The 20,939-nt window shown below is 30.1% G+C and overlaps 1 protein-coding gene across 1 annotated transcript; it reads left to right on the forward strand.

Moving 5' to 3' along the window:
* The first annotated feature begins 8,852 nt into the window (after positions 1-8,852).
* LOC112603215 (insulinoma-associated protein 2-like) lies at positions 8,853-12,764 on the forward strand. The gene is given in 2 exon segments (XM_025351701.1): positions 8,853-9,585; positions 9,587-12,764. Coding segments are annotated over 2 exon segments (1,332 nt in total). The 5' UTR covers positions 8,853-9,148; the 3' UTR covers positions 10,482-12,764.
* The last annotated feature ends 8,175 nt before the right edge of the window (positions 12,765-20,939 follow it).

Consider the following 20,939-nt stretch of genomic DNA (forward strand, 5'->3'; position numbering starts at 1 on the left):
GGTTTACCTAACGTTTAAGACCGCCTAAGCATATTACTACATAGTGAAGTACGCCGTACATACTGCAGTGCACACAAACAAAAGTCTAAGTGCGCACACGTATGTCGTATACAATAGTGCGTATTATATTATTATGACGTAAGTACAGTAAATCGAATAATGACGAATACAACAACGCATTGTACACGGCGCGCACAGTGTAGCGGCGTTGTGCCGAAGAACGCGTCATCGTCGTAGGTACTCGACGACGGCTCTTTAAGATGATAATATCGTGTACAATAAAAATAGCCACTATAATAACAATAATAATAATAATAATAATAACATCGTGTACTTGTAGGACGCGACACCGGTGAGACGGCCAGGTGCTGGTGAGGTGTGTGTGTGTGTGTGTGTCGGCGATGCCGGTGCACTGTCTTACGACGAGAGATCTACAAGTGTCACGCCGAGAATCGTATAATGTATTTATATTATATAACGACGGCGACGTTATTATAAAATAATACGTATAATATCAGCTATTCACGGGCAACCCTTCCGGACGCGCGACGCGTAATACGCGCGTTCCGTCGCCCCGCGGCGGGGAGGTGACGGTACGAGTGGGCCCGCATTGTCGCGTTCGAAAAGAAAACACAACTCGGCTCAGCATGGACGACTACAATATGGTTGTGGCTGGCCGGATACAGCCCGTTGTTGCGGCACCGTCGTTTGGTGTTTTTTTTTTCAATTTTTTTTTTTTTTTTTTTTTTTTTTTTTTTGTTTCAATACTGTGTATACATAACATTATTAATGTTTCGTACGATCACGCCGTTGTCTCGTAAACGATAGATGCCTACCTATACCCACTGAACGGTGAATACATATCTACGGAATCATACCCGCTTATTTATATATATACGCATAGCAACAGTCTATATACCGATTGTCGAGTGTCGGCGTATTACGTTATCTGCGTGCTATCGTTTGTAAAAAAGCGTACTTATTCGGGCCCATTGCCTACCCGCACAACAGAACACGGCGATGTCGAATCCACGTTTGACACAGTTACCACCGCGGCGTCAATATTATAATATACGTTTCAATAATTGTTTCAACGTAAAGCCTAATTATTGAAAATGCGCCATAATATACCGGATACACATCATATTTATCCGATGAATCGAAATAAAAATAAAACAACGAGGTGTTAGAACAATACGGTTAGAACTCCTATAATTATTATTCGTTGACTAAGAGTGTCCAACACGATGTTGCAGGTTTCTGAAGTGCAATGCATTTCGAAAATGACCCAAAACATTTGTATACACAATATGATAAATGAAAAAAAATCTCCATCGACTGTTCAATATCTTTCATAGAGTGTTTTTACTCTAACACTATGCATCATACATTACTTTTTCTTATTGCATATGATGTTCATATACTGATAAAACTTTATACTCGCAAAATTGAGTTCTAGATTTTTTATATTTAAGTACATTAATCTGGTGGATCACTTTTAAAAACTGTTGGAGCAAATTTTAAAATATCACTGTTTTTTTTTTCAATACTATAAATTGCAAATAGTGCTAGACTTCTAGAGTAAAAAGCTCAGTGAAAAAAAAATTTAAAAAGTTTTGAATCAGTTTTTTTCATTCGCAATACCTTATGTATACCTATACCTACAAACAAGTTTTTTGGGCTGTTTTCAAAGGTTCTAGGTGTTTATTTTAAATTTAAACATACTTATATGAACTGTTCCCGCTCACACAAGCAGAGTAGCTATAACCAGTGTTGGTTATTACTTATATTATCATTATTATTAAATGTTTGTTATTATTATTATAAATGTTACGTAGTAACCTTTGTGCGCTATAATATATAAATCTATTGTACGGTCATTATATCAATGCCACCAAACGTACAATGATTTCTTATATTTTATCAGATTGTGTGTGCGGCACTTGAAGGTTCGTTCCTATATTCATATTATTATTTTGAATTTTATATTCGTTGTGATACTTGGTCTTTGCCATTTTTTATATTCACTTTTTTCGGTGCTCTCGAAACATTAACAGTTCAATAAAAATGTCTTTGTCGGTTTTATCTGCGACCAATGTTAGCCATCATATCTTCATCTTTCCATATGTTGTTTATTATTCGGTAAACGTCGATTATTTTATTTGGTATGTATCGTTCAGTCACTTTCTGCTGGGGTTGTTAATTATTTGTATTATATTTACAGGAAATTCATTTTACATATTAATCGTCGTTGATGAGCAACTCGTGGTTTCTGTTGTATGGTTTTGTCCGCTCTTATATTATATTGTTGGCTATAGCGGTCTATTCTTTTATTTCTTCGTAATATGTTTAGCGGTGGTTATGCGAGTGTGCTAAATCAACCTGTTATTTTTTATTGTAACATATTAAATTTATTAAATACAAATCTGGACATCAAATAGTACCATAATCATACCTAAGGTACGTGGTGCACCACATGGTTATATTATTCCATTAATTAACTATTATTTTTTATTCATTGTAATATTGTTATATATGTTATAAGGGCCGTCTGAGGCATAAAGTATTAATTATTGTTAATTATTATATGTGTTAAAAGACCATTTAAGGCATAAACTTGTTATTATATTTATTTGCCATATTTTATTGCCTCTTAATTTACATATATATTTGTTCCTGTTATTATACTGTTTATACTTACTGAACCTTTGAGTCAACACATTGTTTCTGATTCTTATATTTTAATCAGTATTATTTATTTGTTATTATTATATTGCTAAATAGGCTATTTAATAGACTATTTTATTATTTTATTACCTGTGTGATCTTTTTTATTACTTAATTATACAGTCCACTTAATTACAATTAACTGTATTAATTTCATTATTGGAGTTACCCTAATTTATGTTAATATTATATAATTAGCCAACGCCCCAACATGAACTTTAAACTTTTTAATTAATAACTAGAAAAGTTTATTTTATTTTTGTCCAATAACGTCTTGAGGTCTTGTTATGCTATATATTATGTATAGTACCTATATAAACAATTAATATTGGAATAGTTTTGAATGTTTTCCTTTAATAATATATTATGTAGTACTTGTTGTGAAATAATACTTCAAACTTTTAGATTGATTAACTTTTGACTTTTTTTCATCAAATTCTAACAAATTTCTAACAACAGCAGTATAGAAGTATTGTTGAATTAATTTTAAAATGTTTTTGCATATGTAGTACTGGCCATGTAGGTGGCCAACAAAGTCAAACGTCAAACAAGTTCAATAATATATTTTTTTAATAGTTTTAAACTGACTTGTTAACTTTTTAATACTTCATGTAGGTATTATTTGGGATAATTAAAAGATGATATAGGTGTACATTTGATTTCTCGCTCTGACCCACATGCCATATAGCATATTTTCCTTCAGCAGAATCAATTTTGTGAGAAGAACTTTAATATTAAAATTAAATATCTTATTATCAAACTTTAAGTTAAAAACATTATATTTAGATTTCTGGCGATATATTTTAAATAATTAATTGCACATAAAACCGACACTTATATAAATTATATTGGAAACACATTTTTACCATATCAATTAAAAAGGTCTCTAAAAGTGGAAAGTGTATAGGACATATTATTGGTATTTATACATAGATTTTAGCTATACTATGTAATATATTTACTTACAGATTCATCCAAACTATGTATTAAAAACAGATTAGATGCGTCCTTATAAATATAGTCTTAACGAATAATAATTTTAGGAATTTCGCCCAAAGGCCAAATTCAAACAGTTCATATATTTTGTACCGGGGTTTACATTTTGACGAAAGGGTGTTAGAGGATTCTGAGTGCTGCAGTAAATCCCTATATAGTTGCAGTACTCGGTGAATTTTTCTAAACTGGTGCATATATTTTAACTATAAGTATTATAAATTTCATGGTACGCGTGTCAGTTGCTTTTTTTTTACGCATACATTATTATAAATTATAATATATAATTGAACGCACGCGTCATATTTAGACGCGTGCATTCGTGTACATACGCGCCTCTGCAGCCCCGTGCAATCACCCCACGGGAACGGTATGTAGCTTGAATCACATCAGCTGCCACTGCTACACAATACGCACGCACACTTTCTAACCGGCGGCAACCGGATTGGCTGGTAATATATGCATTTTAGCTTAGTATAATAATATGTTTTTATAGTACCGGACTTCGAATATATTATTTGTAATAATGAATTTAAAAAAAATCTGTATACCAGCAACGGCATTGATAATATTGTAACGTGCAAAGGTATATTTAGGGGAGAGCACTAGAGACTTGATGCAGTTCTCGTTTGCTGTATTATTATTAATAGACAACATTTATCGATCTACGGTTATTTTATTTTTACAATGCATATTTCGTCGGTGTTCCTCCTCCATCATGATTAAATATGTATCTAAATATGCGATATTAATAGGTTATCGAATCGTCTTTGAAAATAATCTTATATGTCGTAAACTAATAAGTTCAACTTATAATACATCAATTTATATCATTAATTTTCAAAATTATATTTGTACGTCCAACACAACCTCTTCAAACTTATGTTTACCGATCCGATCGACGTTTATATATAATAAGTGCGTGTTTCGTACATACGTACTGTTGTATATCCGTTTATTATGGTGTATACCGTACACGGTTATGCTATACAAACAGCTATCTACAAATATTTAATAATATAGGCATGTAATGATAGGAAGCAAAATAAGTAATTAATATAGGCCAGGTCGATGAAACGAATGTGCCGAGACCACAAAATTGTTATTGTTATAAAACTTTACCGCCGTCAGGACGATAAAAGGGTGCGCCCCTCTCTAACCATTGTCTTGTGTGGATAGATGGTGTGTATATCCATCGGTCGCACACATGTTAGCAACAATCCGAGTATGAACAATTATTTTTGATTTTATGTTTGTGTCCATTAAAAGTGTTTCCGCCAATATTTCGTTTAACTACTTTTCGTAATCGTTGTAAATTACACTAATCTGATCTAATCTGTAGTCACCGAGGTTTCTCCTCAAAGTCAACTAAAACCAGTTAATTCATAGTCTTTGTTTGATTTAAAGAGGGTGTAGTGAACTTTAATATAATGAATAAAGGTTTTAACTATTTTAAGATTTAGTACGTGTATATGAATATCATAATCTCTATTATAAAGTTAAATTGAAACCGGTTAATTATTGATTTTTTGATTTTAAGAGGGTTAAATATTACAGCAGTGCCTAAATACTAATTTATTATTGAATTTTGTCGTAAATTCATCCAAAAACTAATAACAGTTGATACTGATATATCTCTATACCATCGTTTAAAACAATACACAAAGATTCATCAAACATGCTTACTTTCTTTTTTTTATTAAATAATAAATTTATTTAAATTATGATTGTTGGATTTTCAAGTATAATAATTAATAGCCATATTTTAATAATTAGATTTTTCGTAAAAATACCAGGAGTGTGGTAGAAGAAACTTCTATTTTTAAAAGAGAGCCATCCTTTTTTACATTTAATTACTAAGAATAACAGTTCTTAAAATAGTTTTACAAAAATATAAAATAGATGTAATATTTAATCTATAGTACCTATATTTACTATATTCGACAATTTTTACTACAATTTTCAATATCAGTCCTTATATCTTTAAATCCATTATCATGGACATTTTGTACAAAATATTTAAAACTCAGAAAATATTCGTTCAAATTTAGATAGGTACATCAAAATTTTCAAAATAGTCATCCAAATAATTATTTGTAAAAAAAAAAAAAAGACTCATTTGAAAAACAAAAGTATATGTCACTACAGAACACTTATTAATAGGTATTAATAAAACTTTGATAATTTAAAATATGGTATTTCTGTAAGTATACTTAAAAATTCCAAAAATTAGAATTTGAAAAATTGCGTTATTAAAGTAAAAAAAAAGGAAAATAAGTATAAGCATATATATATGCGACTATATAATAGCGTAGAACACCAGACGATGTATTTCATTGATTTAATAACATAATTTAACTGCCACATTTTAATTATTACTTTTATTTTGGTTAGAAATATAATTTTAAACTTTAACGTTCAATTATTGTTGAAATTGAAACATATAATATCAAATGTATTACATATTATATGATGTATTCTTTATATCCTTTACATATATATATATATATATATATAAAGTATAAAAGTTATATTACGTTAATTATCTTTATTAGTATAATGTAAGCTAAAAATTCCATATTAAACATTCAGACCTAAATATATTAAAGTTACCTTACTGCAGCATAATGATTAAATTATAATTTTTCAAATTAATAATTTTTAATAAACAAATAACATAATTATTAAATAAATTATATACAAAACTGGTTAAAAAAGTTTTAACAATAATACCAAATTAAAAGACAACTATTATTCAGTACTTAAAAAAGAATAGTTAAATATTTAGTTCAACATTTCTCCTAATGAATCCTATCTGCAGCAGTTTTTCATTTAGTTTATTTTTTGATAACTATTTTCCAATAAATAATGGATAAATTAACTGAAAGTCAAAACTCATAGGTAGACAGTATACATTTTTACCTATTTAAAGTATATTATAAATTATAATATATTATGTAAATAGCTATATATTGGAATGATTAATGACATAATAACATTTATTATTATTATTATTATTATTTCCATCATCGTCATTTAAAACGCTTAACAAATTATTTTTTTCAATTGAGAATTAATATTTTGATTGTATGTAATATGCCTATACGGTATAACCTTAGAGCATATTAATTAATATGTCAATGCAAGCCGATACTCGGTAGACCAAAACAAATATACACAATAAACACAAAATACCTAGCTAATAGGCACATTAAACACATTAAAAAATACCAATAATAAAATGACTTAAATATTTTTCCATAAAAAATTATTCATTATAAAGAAATTAGTAATAAAAATAATATTAAACGTACTTAAAAGATATACATTGAGCCTTTAATATTTTTAATTGCACGTTTTATTTTTTTTGATATTTGTTTATTAGACACAGAATTAAAATAAGTTAATCCTAAATAATTCACAAAAAATGTATTGTATCATACATTCATACTTAACAAGAAAATCATATTTTGTAATTTCTCTTTTACAAATAAATTGTCATTCTAAGCTATTCTAAGTTATTTTTTTATGTTCATGATAACATAATGTTTTTATACAGATACCTCACTGATAAAATAATACTCAATTCTTTGTAATTATTATTTGTAGACCTTAGTTATGTGTAGGTACTTGTTTAAACAAATTCAAACATTAAATTTTGATCCATACTTGAAGTGCATTTAATATATGTATAGTGATCTAAAAAGCTATTGCATTATTAATATTAAAAATGTAATTGATACAGTGCAAAGTTAACTATTTTCATTGTTTGTTTTTGTACCTACCATATTTTTGAGTTTATCCAACTTAATTGCTATATTTATTTTAATAAAATGCTATACAAAACGTAACTTTTTTATAAATTATTTACACGTAAATTCTATTTTGGGAAATATGTGTACTCGTGCATACTTATTTATTATAATACTTTGAAATTTAATCACATTATCACAACAAACCAATGACTATGTTTAAATTATCGTCGTTTTTCGACGTTCGGCGGCATATTAGATATAATGTTATGTGAATGAACAATAACTGCAGTTTATTGCAAGCATTATAAAAATCTGTACGTAGTATAAATTACTCACTCTTCACGATACTGCAGTCGCGTACTACGCGACCAATGCAGTACATTATGCGAACTATAAAAAAATAATAATACATCGTACTTAATCATATACGCGTGATGTATAGGTATACGAATTATAGCTATAGCCTATAACTATTGTAAGTATTAACCACCCTAACGTCCCTAACGTAACGTACAACAGTCGGCCGAGGGCTGAGATTTGTGTCGTGGCGGGATCGTTCGTATATATAATATAATAACCGTCAAAATCAACCCTCCCATTCGTCCGACGACCAGCCAACCCGCCCTGCCACCAGCCACCTACCCACCGTCGGACTATACTAAGTCGCCGCGCACAGACATGACACGTATACCCGTCGTATATACCGCGTGCGTTTAAATAACACTGCAGCAAGCTCACTCTATGGCCTATGCACCGCACATACGACGACATAATAGTCACATAGTATAAAATAATACATTACACGACCGTGGGGACGACTGGGAGCGCCAAAAAAAAAAACGGAAAGCGCTGCGCCAAAATTGGGGGCAGAGATGAAGTGGAGATTTCTGTTCGCACGCCGCCACCGCCGCAGCGATTTTTATCAACTCGCCACCCACCCGTGGCATGACGCGCGCGCCGTATTATAATACAGTGCCGTCGAGCGGCAGCTGCAACCGTCGTGGCACGCGCACCCCCCTTAACCCACCCCCAGTTCACATGATCCACCGACAACAAAGGTATCTCCGCGCGCGCTCACACACACACACACACACACACACACACACACACACACACACAATACAGTATTATAATATTACATATTATACGCGACGTGTGCGCTCGCGTTGTTTATTGTTATTATTGTTATTGTCGTACCTACGGCGACTACGTCACACTGCTGCACAACCACCGCGCCGCCGATGAGTGGCGTACTGGGCGGCAGTGGACACCGGGGTCCTGCCCCCTGCGTAGGCTCACGGCCGCAGCGATTGGTCGGCGGTGGCGGCGGTGGTGGTATACCGCGCGCCGCCGATAAAACGGTACGCAGACTACGACGACGGACCACCACCGCCGCCGCCGCCGCCGCCACCGCTGTCATACCGCGCCGGCAACACCAACAGCAGTGGTCGCCAGTCGGCAGTCACGCACCGCAACAGGAGCGGCGCGCACCGACTAGACGCACTTGCACGCAGCGCGTAAGCACGCACCAACCGTCCCGGGGTACCCGAGACGTCTTCCGAGCGCATCAGGCGATCGCATTCGATCAGATTTGTACCGAGACGACGCTCGTCGTAGAATAATATAAACATTAAATTATATCGATATCATCTGAACGGTACGGCGAGGTCGCGATGACCGATTATGCTCAGGCTTCGGCGGCCGACCCGTCGTGGACGTGGTGGATGACCACGGCTGCGGCGGCCGTCCGCTTGCGTAACCTCCAGCAGCAGCAGCAGCAACAGCACCACCACCACCACAATCACCACCACGGAGACGGAAGCGGCAGCAGCGACGTGGACGACGAATACGCCGGGCCCGGCGGCAAGCGACAGCGGATCGGCGACGTCGTCAACAATAAGGACGAGTATTGGCCTTTCGAGCGAAACGACGGCGGCGGACTGCTGCAGCTGCGACACCGGCTAGAGCCGAACGACGCGGCGTCCGCGGGCCCGCTGGACTTGTCCGTGAAAGCCACTCTGACGACGGCCACGGCCACGACGACTGCGCGCGTGGTGGGCAAACGCGCCGGATCCGACGGATATCCGGCGACCACGACGGAAAACGGCCCGCGGCCGCGACGGGGCGAACCGCGGTAAGTCGTCGAAAAACGCGGCCGGCGGCGGCGCGTCGGCCTCGACGACGGCGGTAAAAGCGGCCACGCGAAAACTGCTGCCACAGCTCATGCTCGACCGGCACGTGGACAGGTCGTCGCCGGTATCCGGCACGATCATCGTACCGGCCGGTCCCGAAGAACCGATGGCCGGCGCCCGGAAACGGCTGCCGTCGTCCTCGCCGTCCCTGTCGTCGTCGTCGTCGCTGTCGTCGCCCCCGTACTCGGCACCGGCCGACTGTGGCGGCGGCGGTGCACAGGACGGCGACCCGCGGGACGAGGAATACGACGGTGGCGACATCGACCCCGAGTTCAACGTGGTCGTGGCCACCGACGAGGCTCGTCGCCAGATCGAGAGCATCCCAAACGCGCTGGGCCCGTACCGGTGCCGGCTGTGCGGCGTCCGGTACGTCGACGCCTTCGCGCTGGCCCGTCACCGGTGTCGGTGCATCGTGCACGTCCGGTACACGTGTCCCGAGTGCGACAAGGTGTTTCAGTGTCCGGCCAACTTAGCGTCGCACCGTCGGTGGCACGGCACCGGAACCGCGGTGAAAACGACCGGCGCCGGTAAGAACTGCAAGACCGGCGACAGCAACGCCGGCAAACTGGTTAACATCGCTCCCCACGTCGCCGCCGCTTCTGATATCGTCAGCGACATAGCCGCCATCGACGTCAACGACGGTGACGACGGTGGCAACGTAATAGCGGCGCCAATGACGTCCGCCTCGGGATTTAAGAAGAACATATTACAGCGGGCTGCGGCTGCTGCTGCCGCCGCCGCCGGCAACGACAACAACAACAACGACGGCGACAACAATGACAACGACAAGAAGTGCAACGACATCGCCAAATGAGCGACTGCCGCGTCGCAGTTATAGGTATATGATATTCATTTAAATTGCATAATATAATTGGTAGGTAAGCACATTGATAATTTTACTGTTGGTTAGTAATAAACAGCACATGGGAACTTTTAAACATCACAATTGACGCCGTCTACCCGCGCGCTCGCCCAACGTCGTCGCGCCAAGGGTTATACCTAAGTAGTTTTACACCACACGTTTTTATTCAAAAAAGTAAATTCTGTTTAAATAGTTCGAATGCAATAAACCTCAGTTTTGCGTATTTTTATCGGTTCAAAATTATACTTTTTGATACAATTACTAACCTACATACTCTGTACACCCAGTATAGTCATATAACAAAATTCTAGTCAAAAAACCTAATAATTCTAGTCATAAATAATAAAATATATGTATGCGATGTGTATGAAAATAATTCTAGTCATATACGCGCGTGTACTCATATATAATATTTAATTAACGATTTAATGATAAGAAAAATAATATTAATACCATATAATACTAGATATTTAAGTCTAACACTTTGTTAGTGCCTTAGCGTAATATTAACAGTCTAGTCCAACTAGTATATATTGTCTAGTCATTGTAATTTTTTACAAAAATAAACTTAATTCTAGTCTTTTATAAAGCCTACCTTTCTCATATTAAATTCCATTCACGCAATCAATCATCATCTAGTACCTCCTCCCCATCATCTATTTCACTAAACAATCCTTTTCCTACTTATATTTTCCTACTATATTTTTAAGTGTTTTTTTTCTATTCATAATGAACTTAAGCCTAAACTTCCTCGTGGAAAATAAGTCTTCGCATGTCGCTCGGCAGTGACGGGCATTCAAGTCGCCTGCACAACCACTGCGGCACTACAGTATTATATATAATGACAAAATACATAATTTTAACTCAGTTCGAATCCGTCACCACTGACTTATATGCGACAGACTCTGGGACATAATGTGTCAGTATTTATATTATAAATTAAGTATACCAACGACAATGTTGTATTGTTATATTATTTTTATATGTTTATGGAATTAACTGTTATTTATATTTTATAATTTATACATATATATATATAGGTAAGTGTGATAGTTGTCGATGATTGTCAATATATGAGTTTAGGTGTATATAGTTTCATATTGACTAAATTACGCCACTGTCACACTTCACGTTTAATATAGGTACATTATCATTATGTGTATAGGTAGTATATATAAATATTTATTCATTAATTATAAATGTTACTATAAAAAAAAACCGCCATCATACGGCATGAGTATATTCTAGTCATTTTTCCCCAGATATTATATATTCAGACCAATACCTATATAAAATATAGGCACGTCTTATATCCTTTCTCTCCCAAATAAATTTAAATTATATTATAAGATTATATGTTTTGTATATATTATTTTATTTTAAGCAGTAAAAAAAAATATCTATGTTCAATCGAATAAATTTAGACCATGTATAGTTTAAAGAAGTTAAAATAAACTCTAGTCAAAGTAGTCAGTAGAAATGTAGTTGAAATACAATCTAGTCAAGAGCATAAAATATTTAGTCTAAAAGTTGATCTAGTCAAGCATAGTCAATAAAATAAACCTAAATACCTACTGTATTTTAATATAGTCAAGTCGAAATAAAATCTAGTCAAGCATTGTGGGTTATACAGGAGATTTAATATTCTTATGTAGTATGTACTGTGTATAAGTATAGGTACATTGGTTATATAGCTGAAACATAATCTAGTCAAGTCAGAATCCAGCTTAGTCAAAATAAAGTCTAGTCGAGAGGGTTTTATACTACATAGTTGACAAACCATGAATCATAGTAATAATATAATATGATATCGTATATGCAATGGAAATATTAACCAAATATATTTACCTCCAAGCAAAATCGTCAAATACATGTGTTTAAGGGTATTCGTATTTTTAATTTTATAGTTAATAAATCTGAGTGAATATTTTAAAATAAATATTATTTACAGTAATTGTATCAATAAGTCTAAATACATAGGTATGTAGACGTGTGTGGTAAATAAAAAAATACGCGGCAGTCATGAATGATAAATATGTGTACAAAAAAATAAATAATAATAATAACATTTAAATAACCAACAATAATATCAATGTGTCTACTTACAATCTAGTAATAATCAATATGTACACTTACGAATACCATGCTATATTATGCATGAAATATGTCTTTAACAACAAAATGTATTAATTACTATTTATTGTAATGTTTTATAGACTTTATTACTATAAAAATGTTAATATTATAATTATATTTGTATTATTTGATTATATATATATATAATATGAATGTGTGTGTATGTGTGTGACAGAATTTGTATTGACCATTCAAATGTATGGATCACCTATAAGAGTACTAATATCCTGTATTGTAATTTTGTTGGTATATATCAATATTTGTATCATGATACACATCACATTATAATTTAGCATTTATTAATTAGTTTTTATCCAATTTTAAAACCAATATTTTACTGAATAATTTATTTATTTTTATCATACTATATTATTTCTATTTTTTACTGTAACACGAATAAAAAACAAATTTATTTTATTGTATTATAATATACACATTATGAAACCGAAAATTTTAAAAACCTTTATTGATCATATTATATTTATATTAATTATTTTCTTATTATTAATTTATAATTTTATCATAATCTAAATTCATATAATATGTACTCGTATAAATTTATTTATTTTATATTATTATATGCTTATGTTTAATAGAATTTTTCATTTTTCATTTAAAACACATTGTTGCAATTTTGCATCATATATTATTGTTAATATTTTTGCACAAATTTTATCATAAATACGCGTATAAACAAAAATTTTAAAACCACCACTATTATAACTATTATTTTATATTATTATTATTATTATTATTATTATTTATATTTTTTTTTCAATTATTATTATTATTATTATTATACGCGTATTTATAATTATATTTTATTTGAAATAAATATATATATATAATATGTCTTTATACAATTTTTAATTTATTTCCCAAAAATATCATTGCATATAAGTACCTTATAATTCACGGAAGCAGAGCCAGGAAGTGTGCAGGGTATACAATAGCATTCTCTAAACAAAAATGTTCTTTACATATGACTACGGTTTTAAATTCTAAGTAAAACGAGTCATTGTGTATTATATAAATAATACACATTAAACATTTATGATGCTGGTAATCTAATAATTTTTTAATTTTTACAATAATTTTATTTCATAAATTAAATTACTAAATACAATACAAAGTATATAGTACAGTATACATAATGATAAAAATATTTTTTATGAGAAAGAATTTAGATTTCTAAAAATATTTGTACCCCTGAACATGGAGAGTTACTTTCCCTATAACTCGAAACTCCAACACATCACATACAATCTTCTAATCACGATAACTGTCCTCTGAGTAAAAATTACATAGAGCATACTGCATATTATATAGATACAATGACATTTGTTATCAAATTCAGTATGATCAGGAAGCGTGTGTATTTAGGGGTATTATAAGTGAGTATAATTCTACTTTTTAGAAAAGGACTGCAATTTTTAATTTATCACGTAAATATTTTAAACTCAAATTGTACATTTGTAATACCTATATTATTACATATTATACAATTTACACTTAGCTACCTATTTTAGACATCACTACATTAGTTATTTGGATGCCTTCTCAAAATAATCATTGAGAACTGCCTAATTATTATCTATATATTGATGGTAAAATATTAAAATATGAATTATAAGTACACAAAAATAAACTGAAATGTAGACATGTGAGTACCGCTTTGCTGTACAGTATACGTGTCAAATGGGTCACCGTGATGAATGTGTTAAATTTGAATTCATTTACGTATCATTATATACGAAAAACAATTGCGAGCAGAAACGGTCTTTTAGAAATGTTGCAGTAAATTGATTGAATTTTCAAATAAATTATTATATTTATATTATTATATAATTAGTATTTAATTATTATATACAGTAAAACCTGTCCTGTGCAGAATTGCAAGGGACCGACAAAAAATTTCCGTTTTAAGCAGGTTTCCATGTAACTGAATAAAAAATAAAAATCCTTAATATAGACTACTATAGAGTTATTATAAGATTTAAGGTACCTAATAGCATTTTCTGGGCAATAATAAAAATTAAAATGTTGATAATTAATAAATATCATAAACTACAATAAATTTTAATTTTTAGTAAAAAATTACATACTATTACATAATTATAATACATTAATACATATTATGTATTAATTAGAAATTTCAAAACAATGATAAATTTCAATCCCAAAATTTGAAGAACATAATATTTAGTAGGTATTAATCAAATAATAATTTAATAAAATAAAGTAAGCAGATTAAAATACAATTTAAAAGTTCCAAAATTCATGTAAAGTTTAGTTTTGTCCAGTTTTTTCTTTAGCAATTAACAACTTTCTTCTAAAACTTTCATTTTTTCATTTAAACTTAAATAAATCTTTGAAGACATTGCGAGAACAAGTAAGACAAAACGAAAGACAGGAAAACTACGACTATATACGGCGCGACAATAATGAGCACTGATGATATAGGTTTAAGATAAAATGTAGTTATCTATCGACACGTATTAATATTGCTAACCTTAATAATTGTTTAATAACAAAATAAATGTGGGTATCAAAAATATTTTTATTCGTTTTATATGTTTTTCCGTTTGTTAAAAGTATGTATCATATATGGGACCAAAAAAAGCTTTCCGTTTTATCAAAGGTTCAATCCTATGTTAAATTATATAAATCTACCAGGACTATAATAAATTTCCGCATAAAACAAGATTTCGTCTTAACAAGGGTTCGTATATGAGAGGTTTTACTGTATATTTATATAAACGAAAATTCCCTGAGTGACTCATTCATAATTGATGCAGAGTCAAACCTATATTATAGAGCAATCGATTTGAAATGTTGAGGGTAAATTAATATTATAATTTTGCCAAGCACTAAGAAAGGATTTTTCAAAGTTTTGATTTTAAGGGATTGTTATTGGCAAAAAACAAAATTTTACGTGTAAATTGTATAATTATTTACATCGATAAGTAAGCGCTAATAAGTCGTGAGCCTCTAGCTCACATTTTTAGGCTTTTTCACATAGATATAATATAATTTTATGTGAAATGCCTCTAAGTCAGTACACCCACAAGTTTAGTAATTATGACACCAAATTGAAATACTATATCAAATATGTTTATAGAGAAGTTTTAAAATAAAATTCTTGTCATAAATTATTATTTTTCATTATATAAATAAAATATATTACATAATATATTATTATATATTATATAATATATAATAATATATTATGTGTATATATATATACTAGCGGGTGCGGGTTACCCGTCGTGGCTTTGCCCGCGAAATTTTAATAGGTATGTAATGAAAAATAATAATTTATGACAACAATTTTATTTTAAAACTTCTAAAACTTCAAAACGGAATACATTCAATTTATTTTACTTAAGTAAACTTTACACTAAACTTAATATTAATTACTAATTTTTTTATTATTGTAAAAAATAAATAGGTTGAAAAAAAATAATAAATTGATAAATTATACACTCAAGAAAATAACAATTTAGGAGCAGTTTCTATAACTGCTTTTCTTTTTTTTCTTTTTTTTTTGATACAAATGAATCATCTTAGAAAAAAAAAATAATGAATCTATCGAAATGGAGTGTCTGAATCTCTAATTAAATCTGTTTGGGTATGTGAAAAATATTGTTCAAGAATTTACTTTTTACTGATAAAATAAAATATTTAATAGCTAATAATCAGGACCAGGACCTAAAGCAATTGCTTATTTTTATGGAATGACTTAAAATATAGCACAGTGGTGTGAAGTGTGTCATGTTATAACACGTTCAATTATGAAATTTGAAAATGCTTTTTTTTTTGTTTTTTCAACGATTTTTCAAAAAGATGCTTATTTTCAATATTTTTAATTATTTATACTCTTTTGGCCAGTTTTTCTACTTTTTATGGTTTTTTCCTGCAATTTTGTTTATAATAAAATAAACAATAAGGCAAAATATCTCGAAAGTAAAGTTTGATATTTTTATAATACAAAGATTAAATTTATTTATTATTTTGATTTTTTAGTTAAAAAACTTCCTTATCATTTTATTTTGATATTTTTCTTAATCTTTAATTATATTATTTTTAGCACAGTTACAAATCATGTCATGTCTACTTTATCGTGTAAAAAATTTTTTTTCTTTTTTGATTAAATATTTTTGCTCAAATTTAATTTTTTTAAATACTTTTTTGAGTGCTTATAATGAAATTTTTAAACGCTTATTTTAACGATTTTAGGGGCTATAAGTTTCAAACTCTACTAATAATACATATAATGTGTTAAAAATATATATATATCATGATTTAAGTATTACAAGGCTCCCGAAATATATTAAACCCGGTACCCCATAAAAACGACTAAATTAAAAAATATATTACTTTGTTTTTAATTTTAATAATTTGTGTACTTTATAAATATTTAACATGTAAACGTATAAATACTTTTTTATGTACAATTTCATTAGGTATAGCCGTATAGGTATATACAATAATTATTATAGGTAATATATATATCACGTATTTTACTTTTTGAATATATAATTTAGGTACCTAAAACTTATTTTCTCTTTAATAATAAAGCTATTTTATAATTACTATTTAATAGTTTTGAATTATTTTCTAAAATCTAAATTTATGTTTGCAACCTTTATTGTGTTGTTTGAATTTTAAAAATTAAATTTTTTTAAAGACTCCCTTCCTCTACTTTTTCTGACATTTAACTTCTATCGCGGAGTTAATAAACCTGCAAGATCTATTCGTTATAATCATATACTTACTTAAATTTAATTATTGATCGATGACTATAAAATTAAATGTGTTCGAATTTGGAAAATTTTCGTATATTGCTAAAGAACTTATATGATTTTTTGGTCGTTTAATAAGGTTTCTTTTATTTTCAAGTGTCATTAGCTACTTTCCTGCAATTATTACATAATACATAAATTTGATTAATTTAAATATAGTTAAACACTTATTTTTATCTACTTATTTTAATTTTTAATCATTTTTTATGAATTCATGATAAATAATTTATAGATAATTGTAATTCATTACCTACCTATATAGGGTAATAGTTTTATGGATTCACAATTTTAACAAGATAGAAAGGAAACAATTCTAACTATAATTTAAATCTCAAGCTATTGATACAATATAGCCTATTTTCTAAGTATTTTTTAAATAAATTTTACATAATATTTCTATGTTTTGTTCTTAAAATGTCTTGGAAATGCTCCATAAATAATCTTGGAAGTTGTGACGGTTGTAATTGAAGTATGATTTAAATAAATAAAATCAACTCAATTCGCAATAGTTTAACATAAAATAATTTACCTACGCGTAGCTGACACTTAAAATTAACACATTAGAGTAAATTCTAAAGCCATTCCAACAAACTCTTCTTACTTCTTGGGATTGTTTTAAAATTTTTAAAATTTCCAATTTTAAATATATATAATATATAATAATTCAAAATCTAAAAATTACACCTAAAAAGGTTTCATCAGTAGTTGAGTAGCATATTATTATCTATATTACAATTTAGTCTTATAGATAACCTGTTAGGAAAACCTAACAATAAAATTTACACTTTTTCTATTTTTAATAAATTGTTGTACAGATTTTTGGTTTTTATCATTTTCTTTTATCATTTAATAAAGCTATTCAATTATATTACAATAACAAGCTTCTTAAATATCAATCTAAACAATAATAAATATTTTTAATTTGAAAAAAAAAATGTTATAATTTTCCTAGACTCTGGAAATATATGTTACACATATTATCTTAATTCCGTTTTTCAATGATATTAATATAATTATTAATTATATATGTCTAACTAAATTAAAAATCAAACCTGATTACCATGACATATAGGTAGATGTAACCAAACTAGACTCAAATCATAATGATGTATAATTATTATCTACCTATTCAGTATTAAGAAAATCTTAACTAAAATATAATATGATAAGTAATATATAGTAATTAATTTATTATTAATATTTAACTAATTACAAGCTTTTTCTCGTTTTTTATGGCATTTTGTGAACTAAATCTAGTCTAATAATTAATACGAAATGTTAATAAAAATATTTATATTGAAAATAATATACCTAATCGACTTTCATGGATAATATTAAATACAATTGACCCCAGTCTGTTTGTTACCATTAGCCTGATACAGTTTTTTTTAATCAATGCGAAAACAAAAATGAACTTACTTGAAAAGTTAATTTATTATTATAATATTATATAATCGTAATCTCCAGAGGTTTTACACGAAGTCACTTGAAATAATAAATTACACCAATAAAAAAAAAAAAAATTCGCTTCTGAATTTAAAAATAGGTTTTTACTAATTATTTGATTAGCAAAACATGATAAAGCCAAACTGATAACAATAATTGGGGGACAAATGACGCACGTACAACCGACAATTTTATTATTGTACCTACATCGTAGAAGAAAATATTCAGCATGTTATAATTGACCCATGTTACGTTTGCCCCCAGTCACCTCTACTTACTCTTTATTACTGCTAAAAAATAAAAATAAAACTGTATACGTGGCATATGTTTCTAATGACGAATAACTATCCTATATAAGTTATAGGTATCTAATATTGTATTATAAGGATATTATAGGATTATAATACCTAGCTTTTGAAGTTATTTTAAAAGGTATATAAAATAATATAGTATTACCTATGTATAAATACATCAATTAAGAAATATTGCTGTATATAATAACTGAAAATACGATTATTTTTGATAATTTTTAATAATTTCCTATGTCGGCATTTTTAAGAGTTCCCAAAACAAGAATATTCCTTCTCGGGATTGATTTTTAAAAGTACAAACCCTAAACTCAACCAATAATATTCATTTAGAACTTACAGACGCTGTTTAAAATTGATTAGACCTTAATAAAATAACATTCCGAGTTTATACAGTTACAGTGTAAAGATCAAAAGTTTATCAAGTAGGTATTAGCTAAATACTTGACTTCACTAAAGTTAAAATTAATTTATCACTTTATAATTTTCCGTTTCGATTCAGTCAATGTACGTAAAACAAACACAATTAAAATAATTAGTTTAGTGATTTTTTATTTCTCAATTATGGTCCATGGACATATTTTTGATGTAAATACAATAAAATAGAGTCAGATTAACGAATGCTTAAAAGCTAATTGTTAAAATGTAAAATTTTTGTTTATTTTTTTATGTGTTTACTGTTTAGGACGTTTAAGTTCACCAAAAATAAAAATAAAACAATTATAAAAGTAATCATTGTTATTGTGTCATCGTGTCCATAAGCATTAGATTTTAAGATTTTTTAAATATTTATATTTTTGTAAACATCTTTATATACCATATTTTTAATAATTATAATACAATTTAAAAACCATTTTTATTTTTTCCAACTAACCTAGCTTTTAATAAAATAATTTTAACCTCGCCTAACTTGCTAACATAACTAAAAATTATCCAAAACTGGAGTTTCAATAAATAGATTAACGTTATACCAAGTCATTACATTTTAATAAAACTAAATTGATAGTCTATTAATTTTTATGTACTCAGTTATGTTTTGGTAAATAATTATAACATTAAGAGCGCATACTTCCACATAAGTGATACCAAACAAACATACATGGTAAATTTGTTTTTAGCAGAACCAATTATGTGTAGTTAACTTTAATACTAATTATTTAACCTAAAAACAAACATAAACCATGAAACATATCATAATTTATTCCCTCAAATACGAGCAAGATCAATAAAAAATTGGAATAGATCCAATCCTCAATACTACACAGACATCAAAATAATTACCATATTAAAATCAACCAATCTCTACAACTCAATATAAAAAATAAATAAAATATAGAAGTACATTGTAAATAACCTAACTGTAACTAATGGCCATAAATACCAAATTTATTTCCTAAAGATCAAATAAAAATAAAAAATAAAACAAAATCAAACTTGAAATAATCGTTAATGAAGTATAACATCTTTATTTAAAAATTAGTTTTTAATGAAATTTTAATTTTTAGTTTGATAACAGGTTACATTTATTAGAGCTAACACACAAAATTAATTCAAAACAAGTGACATGGTGCATAATCATCAATTTTCAAAAATAATCATGAAAATATTGGATATTAAAATAGAACAATAAAGAATCTCAATAATTGATAATACTAAAACGATAGATGTAAGAAACTAAAAGCATGCAATCAAACGTATTGTTTTAATACATTTGA

This window comes from Melanaphis sacchari, unplaced genomic scaffold (genome assembly GCF_002803265.2).
Source record: "Melanaphis sacchari strain LSU unplaced genomic scaffold, SCAv2.0 Contig9_pilon_pilon, whole genome shotgun sequence".
In the NCBI taxonomy this organism is placed as follows: Eukaryota; Metazoa; Arthropoda; class Insecta; order Hemiptera; family Aphididae; genus Melanaphis; species Melanaphis sacchari.